This window comes from Anser anser, assembly GCF_964211835.1.
Source record: "Anser anser genome assembly, chromosome: 2".
Classification (NCBI taxonomy): domain Eukaryota; kingdom Metazoa; phylum Chordata; class Aves; order Anseriformes; family Anatidae; genus Anser; species Anser anser.
In genome coordinates, this window is record NC_139721.1 from 130603541 (window position 1) to 130628720 (window position 25180).

Consider the following 25180-nt stretch of genomic DNA (forward strand, 5'->3'; position numbering starts at 1 on the left):
CCAAACTGCAGTTAATAGAAATAAAAAAAGTATGTTTTATTATGTTAGTAATATACAGAATCAAGAAATTATGTAATAATGACACTTTTTGAATACTGTATCGGGGTGAAACTAAACAGAGGTTTTGAAGTGAAATGCAGAATGCCTAAGATGATATCGATATAGGTAGATATATATGATATAGGTATAGATATAGGCATAGAGATAGATTAGATATAGATTAGATGATATATAGATTCTATAGATATAGATAGACATAGATAGAGATAGATGATATAGATATAGATATAACATAGATACAGATTATATAGATATAGGTATAGATATAGATATAGATATAATATAGATATAGATGATATAGATATAGATATAGGTAGACATAGATATAGACAGATATAGGCATCCCTTTCTTAATGCATTAATAATTTTTCCCAAATAGAAAATAAATAAAAATGTCATTTTGTCGTATGTGAATTACTTTGTCCAAATCAAAAATCATTTTAACTGGTCAGGTCAGTATTGCATGGTAGAAGCTTCAATTCCAAACTTTTAAACAGCAAGATATTCACACCAGAAAGTGCAAGAAATTATTTCTAAACAAGATTATTTGACTTAAGAAAAGGCTGAGATATATGTTTTCATTTATTGCAAGCATCTAAATTGATTTAGGATGTGCAAGTAATTCTGATGTATGGCTGCTGGTCATACAGCACATGTGCTGGGTACAATACCACAATGCAGCAGTAGAGCTTACTGCTAAAAATAGCCTGTAGGATTTCCCTAACAGGATTCAGCCAATAGTCTCCCCACCCCCACAAAAGAAAGAGAGAGAGAGGGAGAGACAACTGTTTTCAATTGCAGACTGCTGTGAAATATTAATAAAAGATGGTTATTCTGTCTCTCTAGAAGAAATGCCTACAGCCAGATTCTGCTCTCAGATTCCTTGTGTAAATCTGAGCAGCTCCACTGAGACTGATGGATTTATTCTGGATTTACACCAATATTATTGAGGTCAGAATGTGGCCCTGATGACAGACTGAAATGGTTGCACCACTGAACCATATAATGATAGAGGACACAGGACAAAAGAAATTGAATTTGCACTAAGTCAGAAAAATCAAGATCTCCCTAGTGGGGACTCCCAAACACTCATTCTTCACCAAAATTCTTTATTTGGATCAACTTCTTCTAATAATATTTTGAACAAAGGGGAGATCAGGAGACCTGAAAATGTGTTGGCTAACAGAATGCTTTGAAGAAAGTAAAATGTCCTGGAGAACAGTAGTACCAATAAGAAAATCCAAGGGAAGAGCATCTAATTAACTATTCAGAAGAATAATCTGAACTAAGTAATACCAAATATTGTTCAAACCATCTAGGTGAGCATCAGGAATAGTTTATATTTTTTCCATCTTTAACTTCCTATTTGTGCACATACTGCATATATATTGTACACATCTCTCACAACCATCACCTTTCTGATTCTCTTCAGATATTTGGCCAAAAGCATTTTCTCTCATGACTAATAATAATACAGGCTTATTTTGATGCTGGTGTAATGTTTTGCAACAGCAGTTTTCCTTTTACCTTTTTTACTCTTCTAAGCATATTTGTCCTTAAATAGGAAAAGATGCAATATGAAATAATTCAAATCATGGAGGTGTTTTTACTTTAATTTCTAAGACCAGAATTTGACCTCACTTTGTGCTGTATGAGAATTTTCACCCTTTCTACCCACCCAGTCCTTCTCTGCACAGTTTTAAAAAGGGTAGTGTAGCATTTGCTGTGGGTAATGGCTGGTTTCATTTCGTGCTTTCTTAAGGGAGCAAATCATAGAACCATGGGATAGCTCAGGCTGGAAGAGGTCCCTAGAGGTCCCTTTGCTCAGAGCAGGTCAGCACTGTGACCAGACCAGGTTGCTCAGGGCTTTCATCCCAAAGCAATTAGGAAAGGCTGTAAAATAATAGATAAAAACTCTATCTCATTTTCTTTTTTTCCACTGAGTAAAGAATATATGCCAGGATACCATCCAGACTCAGGAGAAATGATTCACAAGTGAAGCCATTCTATAAAATATCTTACCAAATCATACCATACTACATCATGTGCTAATACTTTATATATATAACTATTCACAGAAACCGAATTGGTGTTGCAAGGCCTCTGTGCAATGTCAATCCAAAATTGATAATCTTATAGTACAAAATTATCTTCAACATACTCAGAAACTGCACTGATAAAGGTTATATATGTTTGTAAGCCTGAAGAGTGTTAGAGAAAGGGATTTTCTTCCAATAGAAAGGAAATGCTTCATTGTGAATGCAGCACTTGTAGGCACTGTTGGATTACCAGACTGGTCATTCAGCCATGAGGTATAGGCTGGCCAGTTAGCATAGGCACAGCTTGGAAACAGCTATAGCACTGAACTATGTCTTCTTCAGCCAGTACATGGGGGATATAAACACTAAGTGAAAGTACAGACATCAATCAGAGAAGCATAATTATTATAAAAGGAATGAAGTCATAGGGAATGTGGGAATGGGAGGATTTTATCTTTAATAAGAGGTGACTATCTTGAAAAAGAGGTGGAAGGAAAAAAGAGTTTTAACAAAAGAAAAAAACAAGGATTCAATAAAAAATTGTTTCCTATTTAGAGAAGGGAGCTCAATGAAGTATTGAGAATCTCAGGTGGAATAAGCAACATTGGTTCTTTCTTTTTCTTTCCAGTGCTGTGGTTCATATAGCAATGCTTTACTAAAAGAACAAGGTTAAATTGCCTGCCTGATTTTAATATGCCTTGACTCTGCATATGCACTATCTGTATTTCCACTGCAGAACCCCATCAGGCTCCCTTTTGCTGAATAATGAGCCATTTGTGCCTGGTATGTCACACTTCCCAACACCGTCTGCACTGAGTGTCTGTCCTACATCATTTTATTCCCTCTATTACTCTCCATCTGATATTCACATTTTCTCATTTAAACAGTTCCACTGGTGATGCCACAAATCCCTGGATATATGTTACCCACCTGGCCCTGGTCCCCTATCTGGGGATTTGTAACAGGAGGTGTCAGTAAACTTTAGCAATCAGACTCAAACAGCAGCCTTTAAATTTGCAACCCTATTCAACATTTCCAGTGAAACTGCAGATTTTTGAACGGGACTTTGAAGACTATACACAGTGAGCTTGCTTTTGTTGTCTTCTGTGAGTCTTTCAGAATGAGTTTACAATGTCTTGGGGACTCTATGAACCACAACAAGAAAAACAGTGGCCTGGCCTAATAATACTGTCTCTACACAGCTGGTCTTTTTGCAGAAACTCATGGAAAGTGAATTAGCGGGTTTCTATCTGTACAGTCCAAATGTTTCTTACCCAACAAGTGAAATTCCTAAATTGACAGTATATGTACAGAAGAAATTCTTTCTTTCATTTTTGAATGTCACCTTGTACCCATTCGCCAGTGCTTTTAGGACATCTCTTTTTCTTTTGTTTTTGTTTGTTTGTTTTGTTTTTCTTTAAGATAATAATCTTTTGCTTTCCAGGTTCACATTCTAATTTGAGAGGCAGGAAAGCACACTGTCTCACACAGCCACATACAGTGCCCCTTGAGGACCCCATCCTATATCAGTCCATGGTCACGTCCTCAAGAACTGTTAGCTTTTAGAACATGGCAAATTCTGCCAACCAATGCAAAGGAACAATTACTTCCAACAATAAAAACCTGAATAAACAGTATCTCCGAGTACTATTTTCCCCTTTCTTGTGCACAGAGTAAGTGAAACTTTACTTCTAACCGTATTGTAACGTTGTGCTGATATTCAGACTCTTAAAAACATGGAATGTCTTGCAAGGTTGGGTTACCTATAAAAATGACTTTTTTTGTCACCATTTTTCTTCCTTTCACTGAAGGTCCTAATCCCTCTGCTTCAGACAGTCTAGGCCAGACTGATAGGAGATGCTCCCTAAGTGATTGGATTACGCTGGGCCAGCCCAGAAAACCTTCCTCTGTAGAGACTCCACACAAGTGCTGAAAGACACCAAAGCTGTAGTTGACATCACTTTCCAGTCAGTGCTACAGTTTTTCTTTTTCTGTAGGGAAACCATCCTTGCAGTGTAGACTGACTTGTCAAATGAAGACATTGAGAATTATACTGCAGCTTTCCCACTTACTGGTGGTCTTTCTTCAACTTACTGGTGGTCTCTTTACAAAACAGAACATGAAGAAAAGAGCCAGAGGATAGGGAAATGAAAGAAAAAGCTGTAAATGACCTAAAGGCACAAAAAATGCACCTGTTGCTATATTACCAGAGCCAGTCAATGATAATAATTTATGACTGTGTGAATATTAACCCTGTGATTTATCAGCTGCACTGGTTGACTTGATGCCAGTACAGTGTCATAAAACCAAGGAACAGTAGGGCTAAAACTGAATGCAATGCTGCAGGAGTTATTCGAGGCATTTAAATCTGTTGATCCCACATGAACAAACGCATTTGCCCTGCCTATTAAAAACAGTCTTTAGGGAATCCTACCAGTCGTGTAGACATGCTGGCTGGGCTGGTCCATGGCTGGGTGAGGTAATGCGGAGTCAGTGGGGGAAGGTGGGGTCCTGGACACCGGCCGATGTTTATCTAATCCCGCCATGCCAACTGTAGCCATCTGAGCCTGGTAGATTTGCAACTGGTGGACACGCCGATGCGCCAGGAACTCCTGTTGCCAAGAAAACAGCACAGTAGAAAGAAATGTGAGACAGGATCAAGTAAGACACTGAGGGAAACATGTCAACAAATTAAGTTCATTAGGTCAGGGCTGTAATAAACAGTGTGGAGAAAAAAAAAAAAAGCACACCTAAGACCTAGTCAATAAATCCATTCAACAGATGTTTTCACACTGACATTGTGGGCTCCTGTCTTTGCTGGAGAGGAGGTGATGGCAGGCAACCTGTCAGTTCTCCCTGACAGAGGAAAAGACAGCTTCACATGCAGAGTTATAAAAGACCAATCTTTTTCTAACATCTTGAATATATAACATGGTGTTAGACTATGCACTTTATGATCCTATACAAACAAATTAAAATCAAATCTTCCTAGAGCACTGAAAGCGAAGAGCAGTGTCCCTATTACCCAGTACCAAATTTGCTGAGGAACCGTGAGGCAAGTTTTGACAGAGGGCTCGGTTCCCAGAACTGCCTGGAAAACAGGAACATTTTGAACATCGGTATTCACAAATCATTTAGAAATCCAAGGATTGTTGAGTAAGATCCCACTTCAGGCCTATTTTTTTTTTTTTGGCCATAACTGCTTCTGTCAGCAGGCAGTACTAAACACTTCAGTGAAAGGTAGGAAGGAGTAAAAAGACTGAGACAGAGCAGAAAGGCAGATGTCAATCTTCATCTTGTTTGTCAATAGATGACAACTTCTGCTGACATGACAAAGGTTGAAACCATGGCTATGCTGAAGTCAGTAGGAACCTCTGCATTCAATCACTCCACAGAGCAGGATTGCTTCCCAAGCCCCACCCCCCCTTTTTTTTTCCCAATTTTTATTTTTTTGTGCATACGGTCCTAGAACCTTAACAGAAAGCAAAAGCAAGAAAGAGATTTCCAAGCCAGTTTGCAATATCACAGAATCACAGAATCATCTAGGTTGGAAGAGACCTCCAAGATCATCTAGTCCAACCTCTGACCTAACACTAACAAGGCCTTCACTAAACCATATCACTAAGCTCTACATCTAAACATCTTTTAAAGACCTCCAGGGATGGTGACTCAACCACTTCCCTGGGCAGCCCATTCCAATGCCTAACAACCCTTTCAGTAAAGAAGTTCTTCCTAATATCCAACCTAAACCTCCCCTGGAGCAACTTTAGCCCATTCCCCCTCGTCCTGTCACCAGGCACGTGGGAGAATAGACCAACCCAATATAAATCCAGTTGAAGTTCACACTCCCATCTTAGATTTACAGACACTATTTATCCTCACCCAGGCCTAGTACATATATAAACACAGGAATATATACATGGTATATATGGCTTTTATTATTATTATTATTTTAAACCCAGTAACAATTAGTGGTGCCAAATGCTGCCATTCTGGGACAGATCAGGATGCCATTGCTGGAAACTGGGAGAGGTGAAGCAGAGCTCAGGCTGTACAGGAAGGCAGGCGGGAGCGCCCCAGACCTACCCCAGCCCACCACCAGCTGCAGACTGAATCCCCAGCTTGTGGGGAGCGAGAATGTCTGCCCTGCATGCAAGAAAAGAGGCCTTTAGGAAAATGAGCGCTCATCAGTAACAGCTGAAATCAGGACAAATGCTTTAAAATGCAGCCTCAAAACCCACATTAATACTGAGGGTCACCACTTCAGTGGAAAGACAAGGTCATGGGAAGGGTAAATCACCTGAGGCCTTGTCAAAAGTGACTGAATGAAGAAAGAAAATATGAGTAAGCAGAAGAGGTTTTACAAGAAGTGTCTTGGTCTGGGGTCATGAACCATTTCCCTTTCTTTAAATACAGTCCCCAACTATTTTTTATTTTTCAATGCATGATGACAGGATGGTGTTATATATTCCAGAAAATATCTGGAGGTATCTGAACAGGTCTGTATATTCCCTTTCCTTAAGAACATAACAGAACATTCAGGAATTCTTTCCTGAAATACCTAAGTGCCTTATTTTCTTTACTTTGTTTCACTAATGATTTTCAGAGGGGACTTTTTTGATCTCTGAGGTATACACATCTTTTGTGAAGTTTGTTATGGGTGCATGCAATTGGAAAGGAGAAGTGAAGAACACATGGATGCTATTGTGTTGGATATTTTCACTGTGGAGAACAGAAGTAGATAAATTCCTTTGTGAGGATTTACCATTCACTTTCCTCAATGCTGTCTGAGTGCTCAGCAGTGAAGGCACAAGAAGCCTTTTGCTTTCTGTGGCACAATTGCTTCCTGCACCTCAGGGTAAAGTGGTGACAGCAGCATTGTCCCTGATGCAACTGTATCCACCAGCTCTTGCCTACTTTTCCAAAGAGAGCTAGCCAAGCAGTTTGGAAGAAGACATGCTCCTACCGAACTGCAGAAGCCCCTCTTCACACACAGTTTTACTACCATATGTGAAATCAGCAAAGTGTTTGTTATTTCTGGTGCTCTCCTCGACCTCATAGGTTAAATTCACTACATTTATTAAATAGATGGTATCTGGTAGTTCTTCAGTCTAAGGGATTTTTGAAGCTATCTTTCAGTGTTTACACTAACTAATGACAATTCATTAATTAAGCCCACTGTTCTGATAATTACTACAGTGTAGAAGACATTAGTAATTTTTCCCTATTGAAATGTTCTTTAAGCTAGTAAGGGTGCATCTGTGCATTCTGGCAGTTTGCATTAAGTGGTGTTATTTAAATATACCTCTGAAGGAAATCTTCTTGGAAATTCAGCTATCACTGGGGGTTCATACTGAACACAGCAATTTCTCTTTAGACTTTCCTTTGTGCTGACAGACTTGGCGCTCCAAGCCTTGTCTGCGTTCCTTTTACTTTCAGAACTGAACTTCACTTGTACATTGCCTGCAAAATTATATCCAGTGAAGCTGTAAGTTAGCTATTCAATCAATGTCTAAAATCTAATCTAGGTGGCTGACCTTAAGAAGCTGAAATAAGTGGGTTTATTTTATTATTATTATTATTTATTTATTTATTTATTTGGCATCCTGAAGAAGGGGAAACCAACGTTTTGGAATACCAAATGTAAATAAGTCACGAAAATGTTGCTTCTTTCGCTTATAAAAAGATTAGGTGTTTGTTTCTATATAAGCAATATAAATAACACTATTTTTCAGGGATACGAACAAATGAGGGTACTTTTTTTTAAATACTAACCAAACTTTGTGAAAAATACCTAAGAGCCAGCCAGCTATACATTTTAGCAATTTGTCAAAGACCAAAAGGAGAGCCTGTTCCTGTTCTCTTGCATTTTTCTGATGAACTGTGTTTTGCTTATACCATTCTACCCTCCTCAAATGAAAGCAGACACATACCTAAAATTTGACACGTTTACCAGAATAATCAGCCCAGGGAAGGACAAGAAATTTGTGGATGGTTGGATAGAAGGCTGCATGACACCTGCTTTAATTTCTGAGGTCTCAGAAAATGGTTTGCCTGCGAAAAACTTTTAAAAATTGTTAAAAGCGCAGTAGTTTATCTCACAAGGCTTACAGTGGGGTTTGCTTACATCCTCAGGTGACTTCCACATTCTTTAACTGTAATTTTAAAAACTCTAGACATCATCAGAGTTTAGACTTGTTTAGGTTTTAGCCAAAGTTTTAGGCTAACTTCCTGATTTGGTTTCATTTTGCAGATAACAGGCATTCACATACATATTTTCCAGCCATCTATATATTTATGCTGTGAATGTTTGTGATACTCTGTGTCACAAGTGGATTAATGCAAAGAGTAACATGGATAATCAACATGCTTATCTGGCTCCCCAAATGCCCACCTGGCCTCTGGAAGGGATTAGTGCAACACAATGAATTCATCTTTGGGTTTTATGTGCTACAGCACCGCAAACACATGTCCATCTCTCCAGCAATATGACAAAAGCAGTATTTGCACATCTGCAGGGTTAGTGATTTGTGTGAATATGTTTGGAGCATTTCTTAGGTAACCCGAGCCTTGCCAGCCCGGCATGGAGCCTGCTAGTTCCAGGTGTCTGAGATTAGTTCATTAGTAGAGGCAAGCAATTAGGGCCTCGGCTGGAGCAAATGGGGGTCTTTCTTCATCTTCCCAAGGAACTAGCTCAGGCCCTCAGTAATTATTTTGAGGAGGATATTTAGAATTGGTATCTGAAGAGAGGATGACCTTTTCAGTGGTATAGGAGGTAAATATTTGTTATTCTCTTTGTTTTGCTATTTGTTGTCTAGGAGGACCTGGAAGTCATTAGGGTTGGTGTGAATGCTCCTTATGCATAGACACATGATTTCTATGTTTTAGTGCTTAATGATGTGTGTGTTTGGAGGATTTTAATAAAAGTTACTTTCTTGTTTTACTGGCTCTGAGAACTGGTGATCTGCAAGTGTATTTGGTTGGATTGTTAGATGGTCTATGTTGGGTATTAAAGTATGGCTGAATTGTCTATGATTCGGTGCCCTTTTGAAATATTATGTCTTGTACAGGAAAAAAAAAAGGATTCACTCCTAATTTATTTTGCTGCTCTGCTTTTTTTTTCTTTTTTAACTTAATTCAGTTTGATATGTTTATATGTAGCTTAACTGCTGTTAATTGTCCAAGGATTATGGTATAGGCATAAAAAATCCTAAGAATGTATGGATATCTACATGTTTCTCTTCAGGGCTTATGCTTTTGCTTTTTTTTTGTTACAATAGAAAACTTCCCTCAATAAATTCAAAATCTGTAATTCCTAATAGCAAGCTTAATGCTTAGAGAGTCTCGTATATTTGTGGCCAGGTTTATAGCTCTCTATTGTTGTGCCTCTAATGGCGCTCTGCTAGGTATGAAAAGTGTACTGATGTCTAGTAACTGTTAAAAATCATTCACACACTATCTGTCCTCTCCACTGCCCCCAAAACCTTCAATATTACTAAACTTATGATGCTTTTTCCTCTGAGAATGTTTCTTTGAATCTGTTCTCTAGGGTTATTTTCCCCTATAATTTCCATGTTGTCTCCTGAAAATTACCCACAGGACCAATTATTACTGAAGAGGAAAAATGCATTTGTGCTGCAGGAAGTTTTGCCCTAAGTGAGGATGAAAATAAAACTTTCTTAGCAGGAAGACCTGTTGCCTTCAAAGCACTTCTTCTTCCAGATCCTTCTTCTGAAGGGTATTTCTGGCATCTGATCTTCTACTTTGTCTCATCCAGTAGCTCCTGTTGGAGGCCCTTTTCCTTAGCCTCTTCCAGACCCCTGTAGCACCATAGTAGCTTCAGGTCCTGCCCCCCTCAATGCTGCCTGCCTTCCTTCCCAATGTTGTTGTAGCTGAATGCATCCAAGGGGTTCCCAGGCTGGCCAGTGGCCACATCCAGCCAGGCAGCCTCTACTTGCAGCAAACGGAGCTCAGCCCTGCTTTAAGGTGCCTATGATGACAGCTTGAGACCCAAACCAGCACATCATCATCCAAAGTCTGATTCAGTCAGAAATTGTGAGCACCTAAGAACTTCTCATGCAGTTCAGAGGTAGGTAGTTGACAGTGCTTCAAAAAGTATGGACTTCATGAAAATATTAGTAGGGCTAACCTTGGTGGAGGAAAAAATGAAGAGAGTGATGAATTATTAAGCAAGGAGTATCAGGACAAAAGGAGTTCTATGTCAGCAGAGGCTGTAGTTCTTTTGACCCAGTAGTTCTGTGAATTACCGTTCTGCCTGATCTCCTCAAAAAAAAAAAAAAAAAGTTGCCCTCAAAAAATGAGGAAAAAAATAGGCCATGAGATCACCTGAAAATATTTGTGTGTACAAATGTGAAAGTGCAGGAATGATTTATCTTTGTCAAACTAGACAACCTAAATATTAACAGGTGGAGGTCTTCCTTTAAATTGCTCTATCACTTAAAGAAAACACATGACCGAGAAAGCCTACCCATACTATTTCTGACAAAACCACATGTAAAGCCACAAACTTTCATAGTCACCACTTTCAATAAAACTGCAAAAAAAAAAAAATTGCCATCTGAAATATAGTCAGCCACAAATTCAGAATCAGCATATTTATGAAAAATAAATAGCAAGTACAGACACAGATTGAATAGGTAGAAACTGATTTAGAACAAGCAGAAGAATAGGCAGGAAGAAATAGGGCAGCTAACCTTGAGACATGTGGGTATACTGGCTCACAAGTGGTCAGTATTTTTACAGCAATAGAAAACCCAACTCTGTAAACTAAGAACACAGTGTTGACTACAAAGCGGTTAAACAGAGATGAAGTCCTATCAAATGAGTCTTGGGTGCAGATACAAAACAGTGGAATGAAATCCCATACCTAGAGTCCTAGGCAGAGAAGATTAGCCTTGGCATAAGGTTGCTGCATTGAATAAAACAGCCCCACTGGCTTCTGCCTCTCCTTGTGTTCCTGAGAACTGGGGAAAGGCTTAGTCCAGCTGTTGCCAGGGCAGGGCTTAGTAAAAGGGGCGGCCCTACTGCAGTGGCTGCTTAGGGTGCAGTGACCCACTCACCAAGAGCTTTGTTTTCCCTGCTGTTTCTGGGGCAGCAAAGCTGCTGCTGCAGAGTTCCCTGCCCCTTCCCTGCCATCCTTCCCTTCTAGGGCAGGAGCACCTCTGGGTTGGCAAAACGCATCATTAAAATGTCAACACTTTTGTCTTGTGGGACAAGGAGGAGGAGAAGAGCAAATACGACTAATGGAGTGACAAGAGTGTGCTCCTGCATTAAGTCATGTGGGAGAGGACACGTCCCTGCCTCAGGTTATGTGACAAAATGCATGTTTCAGGGCTGGTGTCACACCACTTGCCTTTGTTTTTAGGACATAATAGCAGGGTCAGGACCCTATCCCTTGCTCTTACTGTCACACTGGGAGAGGGGTGGGTTGCTGACCTATGGTCTCAAAGAGACGACAATAAAGGTTACTTTCCCTATATAGGGAGTTTCCAAAAATCTGAGCATTTATCTAAGTGAGAAATTGATGTGGCTATGTGGACTGAGGAGTTATCCTTGTGAAGAAATGCAAGCCAGGAAGTTGAAGCATGGCGTGATTAAGAGGAAGGGAGTGATGGGAAATGGTATCTGGGAGTGACAATGAGGTGGATCATGAAAGCTGAACACTTTCTGCTGGTGGGAAATTCCAAAGGTCCAGCTGAGCTTCTGTTTTTTCTCCTGGTTCCTGCTCCTGTGAGACCCGCCTTCACTCCTGACATTGGCAGGTACTTGACTTCTGTCACTTCTGCTAAGTGACTCTGTTGTGTGTGCAGCACATATCCAAAGTAAATGCAGCATCTCCTCGAAAACTCACGCTTCTGGGTGAATCTTGTCTTACCTCTCTGACTCTCACAAAGATGTAAAATTAATACATAAATGATTGGGGGAGAAAGGGATAATCTGAATGTCTTGTGCACTTTTTTTTTTTCAAATCTCTTTAGAGAATTCTTGCTACTTTATTACTTTTACTATAAATACCACAAGGTTTTCCTGAAGTCATTTGGTACTTTCTATAAAAGAATACAGAGAAGTGCAGAAATGAATACCAATAAGAAAATACAGTTGTCCACGCCATGCTCTAACTTTCATTATTAACAACTGTGTTTTTCTTTTACACTGAGGTGAAGAATAAATAGCCTTCATATTCTTAGCAATTAACTGTTACTGCCACCTAATTTTAGTGGCTTTCCAACAGTCATTCAATTAAACTGCTAGTTGGGCAAAACTAATTAATGAAAAAAACACCTGTCCAACCTGTTTCATTGTTCCAGGAAATGTAGACCAACTCTCATCAACGGTATCAGCAAGTCAGCTTGGTGTTCCTTTATGCAGATCATTTCAACCATTTTTCTGTTGTTTATGGGAACCATGTTTCTTAGCAGACTGTATGTTTTCTTTTTAAGTGAAGTATTATTAGTATGGTCTGCATGCAGAGAAATAGTAGCTTCCAGGCTAAACTCAGCAGCAGCCCTGCTGAAGATCTGTGTTTTCTACATACTTAAGCAGATTTTGCTTTGGTCTAACAGGCAACTCTGCTGACTTCAGGTTTTATTATAGAATAAATTGAAGTTATTTGGGTCTAATAGAAAGAAAAACGCATGGAAACCCTTGTCATTCAATATACAACACATACACACCAATGCATAGATGTCTAAGGATATCACAAGGACATATAGAAGCCCTCTGCAGATATCTTTTCACTTTTATGGATGTACATGAAGTCAGAAAGGGAAGCATCAACTGACCTTGTGGCCAGCAGAAGAGGAGTAGCAGAGGTGTTTTACCAACTGTTCTCTCTCCATAGATCACCTTCATAGATGTTGCATCCTAATGTTGCCTGCAACACAAGCTCTTTTATACAATCCATCCATTTTTGCTGCCACCCGTGTGACATCAGGGTTGTAACCTGGTGAATACCAGGTTCCAGTCTCTTGCTGGAGGACTTCTACATCTCTGAAGATTTCCGACGGAAAGATTGCCAAATATCACACCTTACTACAGTGTGGTGAAAACATCAGCATACTTCCATTCTCCAACATGTTAGTACTAAGAATCACACAGTTTCTTGAAAATATACACACATTTGAAAATATCCCACACTATTTCAAAAATACCTTTTACTCTGCAATGCTTATCTCATCACTTCATTGATTTTCGCATGCAGAATTTTTGGTATATAGTGAAATGGTGATATAAATTGAAACTTTACAAAATATAGGAATTGAATATAAGAAGGATGCTACGGATGAAAATGAGAAACTATATATTTTTCAGATCTATGTACTTAGAGTAATATATATTTATTCCATAAATATAAGGGATGTTCTGTAAATATGTACATTTCTGCAGTCAACAGGTACAGTCTGCTCTGTTTTTTAATATAGAACAAGACCAAATTACAAATAATTAAAAGAAAAACATAATAAGCACCTAGAGATTACTTTTAAACATTTCTTGAAACTATGGACTTTCCAAGTAAATCCTTCTCAGCATAGGTTTTGCTTTTTTTTAACAAGGGTTAGAACTGCCAGATGGGCGATTTGAAAATGGGGGAGAAACCCTTATGTTTGCTGATTTAGGAACAACCAGAGGATTAAAAAGGAATGTGGAACATAATATGTGCTAACACAGCACTAATTTTATAATGCAGACTGCAAAATAAATTCTCCAATTTCTCATTCCTTAAGAAAATTTTGGCCCTCAAAATGCAAAGTACAATTCAAAAAGACCATAATGCTTATTATATTTCATGGGAAAAATGAATGAATTGATTTGAACTATGAACTTGCTTCATCACAATGTACTTCAAAGATGTCCCATCTGAAAAAGAACTTAGGGGCTACACTGCTGTCACAAGGGGTGTGTGAAGGTCTTGGTGCACCTAAAAAGAAGAGAGGGGTAGCAATATTACAGAATCTAAAGGACTGAACATCATAAGCTGTGATCTCTTCTGTTCTCTCCTTACCCTGTCATCTTTGTGATAACGCTCCATATTTTTTTCTGTTTTTTAAAATTTGAAAGCTATTTTCCTTGTATGGTCAACTGTCTTCCATGTTCCGTTTTGCCTTTATTCATTTGCCAACAGAGTGGAGTCTTTCATGAGTTCATGTAATCAGAATCCTTGTCCATCATAAGATATTATAAAAACTGCAAGAGCAAAAATCACAAAACTACGAAAAAAATCTAACTGGAGAAGAGAAATGGGGAGAAATAATATTTGTCCCAGTACAGCCCTTCTGGGTCTTGGTTCACTGATTTGATCATGCTACATAAGGATCTTACCACTGCATTAGCCAACATGGTATTTTTCTCTATCAAGAAGAGATCTTGATTCAAAGCATACAGGATTCACCTGCAGGAAAATAAGTTTGCACGTTTAAGAGATCAGAGGACAAAAATTAGAGACCAGGGGTGTATATTCCTCATCTAGGCCCTGTTACTCGTTACTATGATTTTCATCCTTTCTGAGACAAGAGAAAATACAGAAGTCTAGGTATATTGATTAAAATGTTCAGGACTGCCTAAATATGAAACAAAAATCATGTTCTATATTAAGAAAAAAAAAAAAGTTAATTTTTCAGGGGATGTCTGCTAAGTATTCAGAAGCACGGCCTTTCTTTTAAAGGCCAGCTAAAATAGTGGTATCTCAATTTGTATATATAGGAAGATCAGCTCCATTGCTGGTGCAGTCCCTAAAGCACCTCCCTAAGCATAGCTCCACAGCACCTCTAGAAGGGCATCGACATGCCAGAGATGCTCTTGGAGTCAGTGGATGAGCAGGAAGAACACAAGCAGTCAGGAAGGGGCAGATGAGCTAGCTGGGAAGCCCAAATCCAGCATCCTGGCTGTGTGGTTGCAGTCAAAGAGCAGAGGTCTTCCAGTAATTCTCAAAAGAAAGGACCTGACAGTTGGTGGAGAAGGTCATCTCTTTCACTAGAAGGTCATAATTATATGACTACATGCATTGTAACTCCATTTTTTGTGGCCAGACTGGATTATTTACACAGGTCTAAGTCTACGTAGACTAAAGGAGAACCAAGAAATTTAGTCTGTGTTTTCACTGGGATATCTGTGAGGAGGGTTTGGCACTTCAATAGCTGCTTCTTAAAGCAATGCCCACAAAGAAGAGACAGTCTTCTTGCAGCTACACAATCCTGGGGAAAAAATGTACTGGAAAATATTGCAGAAAATCAATAACCACAGCTTTAACTACATTGAATGAAACATTGGAGGAGGGAGAGGAGTAATCCAGGGAACCAGTCAAAGCAGAATGTTAATTCTAATTGTTGTATTTAGTTGGCCTTGTCTTGTGACAAGTTTGTTATTATACAGATTTCCTACCTGCCACCTTCCATGGGAGGATTTTGCAAAGTGAAGTTACGCAGGCAATTCCCCTTGCTTCTTACCTCTTTATTCCTAATTATGTTGGCCCTGTGTTCACTCAAGATAACATTATAGCTGTCCCCAAATACCTCTAGATCTGTGGCCTGTGACAAATGAAATCATTTTGTGCTTGGAAATATTTGTTTCTGTGTTGCAGGACTGTAGCTGTGCTTCCTGATTTGCCAGTGGTTTATTAGCTTTTAAATCTTTTTTTTCAGGCATAATTTCTTAGGACTGTTTTGTTGTTGTTGTTTTTATATTTGTCTGTTTTTTACCTTCAGATAGATATATGTCACATAAGATGCAGGGTTTTCTTTTTTTTTTTCTTTTGGAATACATATACTATTATACTTCCTGTCTTTTTCCTTCTTTCTTCCTCTGTAATAACTTTTGTGTATATGCACGCAAATGTATTGCTTACTTGACTCAAACCTATAAAAGGCTAACCTATGAAAATAAATTGTAATTCATCTACTACATAGAGAATATTTTATGTGTCAGGAAACCAAGGTGTAGAAAGACTATGAATTATGAATCCAAAGTGAATTGTGATTACATATCCTGATTTCTAAGTCCTTCCTTTAACCATTACATCTGTAATAATTGCATTACATCAAGAATAGTCTCTATTTCTGGTTGTTTTAAGTTGGAAATAATGTAGCACTGTGGTTTTCAGGGTTTCTTATTGTAACAGATAGTAGTAGAGGTACAGTCAGAAGTTGTTTTGTTTGTGATGGATTTGGGAAAGAGTAGGAGAAAAGTCAGAGCAATGGAAACTATAAAAATATTATAGCTGTTAGGCACTGAACTGTGACAAATTAGTGCATCCCTGCTCCATAGCTTTAAGTGGATGCTGAACAGCTTGGGTGAGTAGGGGAAGGCTGATGGTCTCTGTGACCTACATAGTGCCATTGTGGCACAGGAGCCTCAGAAAATTCTCAGCTGTTGTGTCTTTGGGGTCTTTGCTGTCCCCAGTCTTATTGGGTATATCCAGTCTGTTTTCTTTCCAGCCTCTGGAAGGATTAAACATCTTCAGGACAGAAGGCCAGCTCCTTCTTTCTCTCCTTCTCAAAATCCTCCTCTATAGAAGCCCCCTGACTATGGGTCTTGGTGTTTCTCTTTGCTGCTCTCTGTAGGAAAACCTATTAAGCAATTAAACACTTAATAATAACATTTACAAAGGGAAAAAATATGTTAGGTTGTGGCTGAGCTTCTGACTTCCAATGACAGTTTTAGAAATATCCCTGTTTTTCATCAAAGGTCAGATTCACACATCCAAATAGCTCCTTGGACATTGAAATGTGCTATACACGTGGATATAATTTAACTCAGAAGAATCTGACTGCTGCTACCTGGCCTTTTTTCCTTATTTTTAGTCAGTCTATGGAGAATTTAGAAGCCGTTTACTTTATGGTTGGAAATATGAGACAGGGTTGTTTTTTGTTTTTCCCCGTGTATGTGATGGGGCATCCGTCTGAGCTATGATCCAGCTCTGTTACTTTTTCCTCCTTAGCCTGGTTTTAAGCCTTGATGATTGCTGCTGTCATACAGCAATACTCCTCACTATAGTAATACACTACATTCTATACATTACATCCTGAACAGTTTGGGGGGGGGGGGGTATTCATTTTTTAGGGAGAAGGTTCTTGAAGTCGCAAGACTTCTAATGAATTTTTATAAGCATGTTAATTAGCTGGAGAAGGCTTCTGAATGGAGCGACCATTGCGCACACTTGATGCCTAAACTTGAGACGTTAGCTGTGTCACCTAATGTTTGTATTTTAATGAGAACAAAGACAGTGAGAAGTCCCGAGCAGGGCGTGATGGCTGGCTCCCTATGGCTTTGAAAAGTTTATGTCCCTAGTGGCTGCCCTTCCCCTAAGGGAGAAAGTGGCCAGAATAGCCTCTCCTTTTCATTTAGTAAAGGTTACAGAGCCATGCTGCTGAAAGAGTTGCACCAGAGTCTGAAAGCTCTGAATAAATTTTGGGTCAAGTTAGGTTGCTTTGGGAGGATTTGGATCTCTGAAGATGTTTTGTTTTCATTCTTTGAATTAAAATTTAATTTAAGTAATTCAAATACATAATCCATCTCTGAAGAATGTTGTCTTAATCTTGTCTCTTAAAAGAAAAAGCAGGATTTTCAAATTTTATCTGTTACTGATCAGCTGTATGAGCTTACACCAGTCTTCTAACATCTCTAAGCCTTTGTGTCACCTTATCTCTTCCTGGCTTTATCTAGCCCAGCTACTGAATTTTCAAGTAGTTTATCCTTTGCAGCATGAGGGTTCAGTGCTCAGAACTAAGGGTGCATAACTGCAGTTGTGGATCTAAGTCCAGAATACACTTAAAAAATAAAGGGGGAGGGGGGAGGGAGTAAATTAAAATCCATTCCTTCCCCCCAAAAGCTATGAGTTTCATTTAGTTTATTCTAGCATTTTAACTACCAGTATAGATCCAATTGCATTTCATATTTATTTAAAAAATAAAAAGGAGGGGAGATATGAGAAACCAGAGCAAAAAATTAAATGGGATGGGGGTCTGGATGGTGCGGCTATACAGAGAGAACAAGAATCTCCAGCTTTAACAGAGACAAATCACACAGGCTAAGTAACAGAATTTGGATCCAGCCACTGACTGTCATGGCCTAGAAATGGTCAGAGCAGCACAACTGTGACTTTTTAGACATTTATACAGAGTTAGTTTCTGTTGAGTGATTCCCTAGGTCTCCCTGCAATGAGAGGGAGGGACCCTTTACTTGTTTAAACGCTTCTAAACTTTGGACTTCGCTTTTGTTGTAATATTAAGGCTTCTGAACCTATGCTTATTTTGGAGGGTTTCTGTTTACTGCTGTATTTGCTATAAAACAGTATATGCCCTCTTTATTTATTGCCTTTCAAAAAACATGGTAATTAGTTGCTGCAGAGTAACGATGCTTGCGGTAGCCCGATGGCCGGGCAGAATCAGCTGAGAAAGCAGGGCTGACTGCGCACCGGCGGCGGCACCCGCCCACCGCTGACCACGGTCACCTTTTGGGGAAAAGTCACTTCCATCAGGCAGGCCACTACAGGGCACTGGCCGCGAGGCAGCAAAACACTGCTTGGAATAATTCTTTGCAGATGCCAGGAACCGGAAGTTTCAGGGAGAAAAATGAAAGCCATTCACTCTTCCAATGACACGAGCCTTTGATACCGCAAAGTCATTTGGACAGAGAGCTCCAAGGTCAGGAAGGCACGTAAAGATTGGTGATTAGAGAAATACTATATCAGCAAAGTGTGGCAAGCTATTAAAAGAAACTGTAGCTTTTATGATTGTGTTGCTGGAGCTTCCCCAGGGCTATTTGTATTAGATATTGAGTTAAGCATAACTTATTTAGTCCCAGCATTCCAGAAAACATTTTGATGTCAGCTACTGAAGGAAAGTAAACACAAGGAGGAAGAAACAGTTCTGATCCCAAACAGATAAAAAATATTGTAATTTAATTTTGTGAACCCATGCATGTTAGAGCATTAAGAAAGAGGAATTTTTAAAAGGTTGATTTAACTTAAAAGGCTTGGTTGATAGAGGTATTTAGTCACTGTGCAGCTGGGGGATGGAGAGAGGAGAAACGGATGATTTATCACCTTGAGTATATGCTAAACCTTGACAAAGCATGAATGCAGTTTTCTTTAGACATTTTCTTCTAGAGCACATTTTATGCACATGTGTGATTCTCATCTAACGCTGTCGGCTCGTGTGTATGTTAGACCAAACTGTTTGCTTAGCTGGGCTGTTTGCCCAGTGGATGTTCTGATGGCTGGTGACAGGGATTTGCCTGCCCGGTACAGAGCAATTAGGAGTTTTGAGGACTGTAATTCAGGAATGGCAATATGCCTCTGGATTTTTGATTACCAAGTGAAGAGTTCATAATCTGATCTAGAGGCTGACTGTCAGCACAGAGCTGATCTCATAGCTCAGCTGCTCCGGTGTAGGAGTCGCGTTTGTTTATTTCTGTAAGAAGGCGGCAATAAATCCATCAAGGAATTCTGCTAAAGGGTCTCTATTCTCTCAGGATAACATTGCAGACCTAAAGAAATCACAGGTATAAATGTAAGGTCAGGTGTGGTTTTCTTTGATTTGCCAGAAACTACTGTTTATTTAAGAGAAGGGAAGTGTGAGAACCTAAACCTCAAAGTCAAGTACAGCTAAACCCCCCTAACCCACAGGGGAGACACCTCAAGAACAGCTCCTTGGATAGAATTTTTTTTCCATGTCATTGTGGTTGTGCTTCAGTTATTAGATATGTTGGGTGGGGTTTTTTAGGTCGTTTTTAGGTGGGGGGGTTTCACACGTGTAAGCTTGTTTGTTTAAGTGGTGCAGAAAAAAGGACAAGGAACATAACAGAACTAGCATAATGTTACAGATACCACTCTGTAGATATTATCTGTCCAGAGATATTGTCCAGGAAACAATCTGTACTGCCTACTACCTTGTTCTGACCAGGCATATTAATGCCACTTCATTCTGGGGACTTCTTTTGATTAGCAGTGCTCCCATATTGCTGCTAAAATAAAACTTTTTTTCCTGAAATGATGAAATTCTGTGTTTCTATGTTCAGAATAGGAAAGCTCTTCAGTGTGAGATGAAGAGTAAGAAAACTTTATCTCCTTGCTATGTATATTTTTTCTAATCTTTTCAATACAAAGAAATTGTTCAGTGCCACAGGAATATCCCAGCTCTGCAGGTTACATATTAATGCCCACTTCTCCCAGACAGAGAATCGTATTCCATTTAGAAGTACAAATGTTATTACTGCTAGTTACCAAACATGCCATGTAGGACTTAGCAACTAAGAATTTCTTCATGTGTCCTCCCACATAAACGTAAGAGTTAATACAAAGATTTGCCACAGATTTTTCATTTTACTTTGATTACTCAGTTTTACATACTTGTCCTAATTTTTGACCTATTTAATAAGATAATTCCAGACTACAAATTCTCTACCTTCCAATTTGTAAACTAGCACTTTTAATCCATTGCTAAGACAGCCTAAAATTCTTAGGAATATAGCTACTGCATTTTGCATGTAGTGTAGACAGATTTTAAACTTTTTGGAAGACATAGCTAAGAAAGAAAAGGACTTGTTTTGTTGACAGCTTGTCTTCAGGAGACTAATTCATGGCTTACGAAAAAGAAAGCAGAAATGAGCTCTACCCTGAAGCTAGACAGAAAAAAAAAAAAAAAAAAAACATAAATTTAATAGAAGAATCTAAGTTTGGCTATGACTGAAGCACTAGATACAGCCAAATCAGATTTTTAGATCAGACCAGCCCATTGAGCTGAATACTGTCTCAGACCATGGCAACAGGGGATGCTATTTAATGCAAGCGCATGAGCTTGGCTCTGCAATTCACTCCCCTCATATTCTCCTAGCATCCCGAATTTTTGTTCTGTAGATGTCAGAGACACATCCATGCCTCTTCCCTTTACTATCTATGATCCCATTGTCCATGTATTTGTCTTCTACTGTTTTGAACTGCTGGCACCTCCACAGTCTCCTGCGGCAACAAATTCCATAAGTTCACTACTCATGGTGCAAAGAAATACTCTTGTCTGCTTTAAACTGCTCTCCTTGTAATTTCAGCAAAAGCTCCCCAAATCTAATATTGCAGGATTTGGAGAATAACCGTTCTTCCTCTGCTTTGTCTGATGCTCTTATAACTTTGTAGGCATCTCTCTTAGGGAAGATGATCTGTAGCAGAATTAGGGATGCTTACACAGGTGAGTTTGTGCATATTTTCAACCTTCCACAAATTACCTGTCTGCGCAGCATTTTCAAAAATGCTGTTTTAATTGATGTTCATACTGCACCTGGCCTGGTGGCTCACCTGTGGAGCAGGGTGAGGACACTGCTGGCTCCCTCCCAGTCCCAGCATGCCCCACATCTGCCCCATGCTCTCAGGGCTAAGGAGAGCCGGAGAGCCTGGCAGCCAGCCGGAGAAATCTTATTGTGTAGGTGGTATTCATTAGGGGATCATTTGTGAGGTTCATTTTAGATTTATTTGAATGTTCTGGTTTATACTGCCATGGACTTGTATGTATGAAAGTACCACATTTAATAGTAATGTGTGAACTTTTTAAATGTTTTCTCTACACTTCTACTCTCTAAACTCTTAATTTTCTCTTTTCATTTTTTTTTTTCATTGTATTTTTTGATTATATCCATTGGGAGAGTGTGATGTCTCCTTGCACAAGACGTTAGGGTGTCTGCACCACTACTTTCAAGCAGTATGCAGTACAACTTGCAACTATAATGCGAAGTAGTCAAAAAAAAAAAAAAGAGGAAAAAAAAAAAACAAAGGTAGAGGCTGGCACTAAAGCTAGGGGGTCAATATTATATATTATGCAATATTAAATATTGCATCTTTTTCTTCCTAATATTTTCAAGTAGGAAATAAGTCTCCTTTCTGTTGAAAGATAGTTCTGCCTTTGAAGACAGAATAACGTTTACATAAATGGTAAGGTCTTCTTTAATGTAGCTTTCATTATCTCCTACGTTCCCCCTTTCTCTGAAAGTCCAAGTGACTGATGTCAAGATCAAGGGAGTCAATCAATGTAGATACACTCCAGGACCCAGATAGGACATAAATCACTCTTAGTCCTAACCACAGTAGACACCTAACTGAAGGACAGGAGTTTACATATTTGCTGCCCTGGTGGGGGAGGCTAAATTTCCCAGCCACTTACCTCACGGGAACCCCTCATTCATTAACCAATTGGGGTGCTTAGTATCACTTATCAAATAGGCTAATCAAAGTTTGAGAGAAACCAGCTCTTGACCACTTCTTGCCCTCTGAGCACTCCAGGGCCACCTCCCACCCCTGGACTTTTATCTAATTAAAGTTAAAGAGGGGAAAATTAATCCATGGAAGAAAATGAGATAACAGCTACCATAGCAGACCATCCCAGAGTCTGGTTTGCCTTTCATCTATTGCTACCTGACAATTAACTCTTCAGCAACACAGGAACCCCATTTTATGGGAGCAGAATCTGTCCCTTCACGCAGTGATGGGCATTATTCTTCTTATTATTTTCATGTTCAGTATTCACTGCTCCATGTTGGAGCTCCTCTACTTGTACTGGGTGCGGGTGGATTAGAAAGGTCATCCGTTACTCTCCTTCTCTCAGGCTTGACTTAGTGCTGTTTTCACTTGCAGAATACAAAAGTGAAAACTGTAATTTATTACAGTACTAGCAATTCAAGATGTTTTGCTTGGATCCTGTCTTTGCAATTGGTTACCAACATTCCAGCCTTTCTTGCTTTTGTTGGCTACTAGTTTATAACCCTCAATTTCATTCTCTAAATCTGTGTTTAAAAAGACATTTCACAACACAGGATATTTTGTTTTATTTTTCTTTTTTTTTCCTTTTCTTTTTCTTGGAAAAAGTGTGGAGTGTCCCCTTTGCAAATTCACTGTGATGTTTTGGACAACTTTTTTCCTGTTTGGTGCTCTTTTGTTTTAAAATCTTTGCTACTTTTCTTAAACCTCCTGATTGTAAAATTTCTGAAGCCCAAAGGATCTTCCTTTATGATCACTCGAGTTTTTCAGCAGCCGAAGCTTTGGCACTGTGAATCTCAGAAATGAGTTGACTCCAGTAAGGCAGCAGCAGTTGGCTACGCTGCTGATGGAGAGACTTGCACTTTATGGGGTACTTGTGAGTCCCAGATGGGGACCATGCATGATGACATGGGAGGTGACAGCAAGCCCCAGCAGCACCTGCCGGGCACTAAGTTGTTGTGTGCAGGGCAGCACCACCACATCACCCTCCTCTGGCATTGCAGGCTTGGTGCACTGAGGGAGCAAACAGCACTCAGCATTCTTTCTAAAAATACTCTGATTTCAAGGCTGCATTTGTATTTCCAGCATCTTTAGCAGGAAACATTGGATTTTAAAGGCTGTGGGACAGGCACATGTGGCCAAAAGTAGGAGTGGTGAGGAAATCCCACTTAGAATCCACACTGTCTGTGTTGTAACTTGCACCTTCAGGCACTCAAAGGCAGGTGAGTGAAAGTAGACCCACTTGGGCTCCTGTCTTGAGATTTAGAAATGGTTTAAGTTATGACATATTTATATTATTTTGAAACGGGCCACTGCTACTAGCTTATTTCGGGGTGTCATTAAATACCTTACACGAGTAGCATTAATATTGCCAGTATGCAGTTCCTAGCACTTAATAACAGAGATCCTGCAACATAGTTAATTACTTGCAAATGGAAGTTGTAAAAGATAATAGGGTTCAAACCTTTTCATTTAAATCAAAAAGAAGCCCCAAGCAAGCCTTTCTGCACTGATCTCTTCCAAACTTTGGGAAAATTTTAGTCCATATCAATGTCTGAACTAATATCTGGCCTTTTCTTTAGCTACCTGAACTAATCCATCAGACCTACAATTTGGAACTATGACCTGCAGCTGTTTGGTTATGGAAGGGACCCTGGTAGGACTTCTAAAGGGGGATAAGTGAGGCAATGAAAATGAGATTCAGTAATCCCCCTGTATTATAAGGTATTTTGCACAGGGTGGGAAGAAGCTGGGACTTTGGCCTGCTCCCCGACCCCAGGCAGCTCAGTGCTGCCTGCAGATGCAGGCAGCAGCAGTGAGGTGCCTGCAGACCCCTCCTAGCTCTCCAGTGCCAGGGCAGGGAGTCCACGAGGACCCAGTTAAATGTCGATAGCAATTAATACCAGCTGCTTTGCCTTGCAATGTGGACAGGACCTACTAGGAACTGGTAATAGCCATAATCAGGAAATGCGCTAGAGAGAATGATTCTGCCCTGGGAGGGGGACAGGCTGTGAGCTTTAACAGGTCTTTGCAATCTCTAATTTCTACATATTTCATTTATATAGGGCACCAAAAACTTAAATTGTAGCTAGCTTTGGGCATTATTCACAAGAGACAGATTTGATCCAGTGACCCAAAGGCGAAAGGTTCTGTATTTGATTAGCAGCCCCCTACCAGTGCAATCCCTCACTGGGGTTTTTATATCAATAACTAAATACCACTAACCTTTACAAGCTACATGGTAATATTTCAGTCTCCTAATTCTGAATCATTTCACAAGCAAAGGGAAGTTCAGGTTTGTGTTAAAAATGGAACTTCTTTGACAGCTTGTTGTTAGATATTTAGGAGCAGAATTATTTTTGAAAGAGAGGGAGAAGGAAATCAGTGGATTATGACTCAGTGGGTTTAGGAGTGTCTAAAAGGCACTGCCCTCAGAGAATACATCAGGCACTGCTCCTACACTGCTTTTCCCACCCTCTCCTGTGACTGATTACTGCAGAAAATTCTTCTCTCCCCGTTACTGGCAATTTTACATCTTCTACTATATTACCCGGTGGAATGTCTCCTGGAATTCCACCCGGGTTCCAGAAGCTAAGACAGTCTTGATCTTGATACTAGTGAAACTTGTAAGTAAGATAAAAAGCATTTCTGCAGGTATTTTTTGAGCATGCACAAAAATGTGTAGAGGCTAAGAAGATAAAATGCTATTTCCAGCTTCTATTAACAGTAAAAATGTGGAAATAACCAAAAATAAGTTACATAAAATAGCAGTTGGAGGTCAGTATTCCTGTTGGAGGAGGTCTTGATATATTGTTCTTTTTTTCCT

The 25180-nt window shown here is 39.5% G+C and overlaps 1 protein-coding gene and 1 long non-coding RNA gene across 3 annotated transcripts in view; one reads left to right on the forward strand and one right to left on the reverse strand.

The window, feature by feature from the left end:
* The window catches only part of HDAC9 (histone deacetylase 9), a 479837-nt gene that overhangs the window by 149241 nt on the left and 305416 nt on the right, over window positions 1–25180 (reverse strand). For both annotated transcript variants that reach the window (XM_083825978.1, XM_083825977.1), the window contains one exon: window positions 4534–4711. In XM_083825978.1, the coding sequence (XP_083682104.1) occupies window positions 4534–4711 (178 nt within the window). The remainder of the gene's footprint in view (window positions 1–4533; window positions 4712–25180) is intronic.
* The window catches only part of LOC310895126, a 34900-nt gene continuing 17551 nt past the window's right edge, over window positions 7832–25180 (forward strand). The window contains exon 1 of the long non-coding RNA XR_014580470.1: window positions 7832–8874. This is a non-coding gene — a long non-coding RNA (uncharacterized lncRNA). The remainder of the gene's footprint in view (window positions 8875–25180) is intronic.